The sequence below is a fragment of the Primulina huaijiensis genome, chromosome 3, assembly GCF_012295235.1.
Source record: "Primulina huaijiensis isolate GDHJ02 chromosome 3, ASM1229523v2, whole genome shotgun sequence".
In the NCBI taxonomy this organism is placed as follows: domain Eukaryota; kingdom Viridiplantae; phylum Streptophyta; class Magnoliopsida; order Lamiales; family Gesneriaceae; genus Primulina; species Primulina huaijiensis.
The window spans coordinates 19737304-19738584 of record NC_133308.1 but is presented as its reverse complement, the minus strand read 5'-3'; the positions used below and the strand labels follow the sequence as shown (position 1 = coordinate 19738584).

General features: G+C 34.0%; 1 protein-coding gene across 1 annotated transcript; it reads right to left on the bottom strand.

The window, feature by feature from the left end:
* Window positions 1–284: 284 nt before the first annotated feature.
* LOC140973605 (auxin-responsive protein SAUR23-like) lies at window positions 285–1017 on the bottom strand. The gene has a single exon (XM_073436544.1). The coding sequence runs from the start codon at window positions 838–840 to the stop codon at window positions 547–549; it is 294 nt and encodes a 97-aa protein (XP_073292645.1). The 5' UTR covers window positions 841–1017; the 3' UTR covers window positions 285–546.
* Window positions 1018–1281: the final 264 nt, after the last annotated feature.

The following is a 1281-nucleotide window of genomic DNA, read 5'->3' as shown; positions in this document are numbered from 1 at the left end:
GCTTAAATTCATGTATTTTCTTTGTCATATATTCCTATTATTATTAATGTTATTCTGAATTTTAAAAACATAAACTCTACTTACTATTGCTATCCGAATATGCACTTCATGTTGATTTTATTACATTGCCTGCAAATTTAATTTTTCTTAAGATGACATGCTGGTTGTTACATTAATGAAGCATTAATATATCAATTATCTTTATTTTTTATAATCTTTCCAACAGTAAAATAAAAATTTCATTGATATACAAATAGTTTGGCCATGCCCATACGGTTCATAAAATTAGCCTGAACAACCATCCTCGAGGAAACTATGAATACATGCAACCATGTAATTCTACGCGTATAAGGACAATGCTTAAAAGATCACCTACATATAACATATAATACGATAATTTTCAAAAATTTCATATAATTTAAATAGCTAAATTTCCAGATCACGGATTCGTATGATATTAGCACAAGAATTCCTCGTTGATGAATCTACAATACTCTAATATATATAGCTAAAGAATCAGTCAAAAAAAAGTTGAGGTTTCTTGAATCACGACAGGTGCATCCTCGATGTGAGTTCGACAAACGCATTCACGCTGCAGGGGATCGTCAAGCCTCCCGCCGGATGATTAAACCCGAATTCTTCTTCAGCTCGATGCAACAAATCTTGGAACCAAGGGTGATTTAGGTATGATATGGGCACCACGAATCTCTTCCTCTGATACTCTCCTACATAGACCGCAAGATGGCCCTTCGGCACATCCGACTGGTTTCTATTCAGAAGGGATTGAAGCTTGTGAAATTGCTTGGCGTTCGCAATCAAAGAAGGGAACCGAATCGCCATGTATGGCTCGTGCGAAGGTGTTCGAATGAAAATTAAGTATGTGTAATGTTTTGATCTTAATGGATGTGTATTTGGTACGGATGAGTGTTTATATATATATATATATATATTGGAATCGTATCGATTCGCGGACGGAGTGGATGATACCTTAAGAAGGGGTCTACCAGAAGAAGAAGCACATGGCCTTTGTCATGAAATATATGATATTAAAAAAATTTCTCGTATCTGTACGCATCAGCACATGGACCAGAAGCCCACTTGAACGTAATTATTAAAGTTCTCATTCGGCATTAATAATGCGAAGCAAAGATATATATATATTCTAGTAAAAGATGCACACGCGTTGCATCTGTTATTATTATTTTTAATTTGATCAAATGATACTAAACAATTCATACGAAATTATTTTCAATTTAGAAAAGTTGTTCAATTTTAAAAAGA

Bases quoted from the DNA above. Each gene is read 5' to 3' on its own strand.
- LOC140973605 (XM_073436544.1), bottom strand. From the start codon at position 840: ATGGCGATTCGGTTCCCTTCTTTGATTGCGAACGCCAAGCAATTTCAC.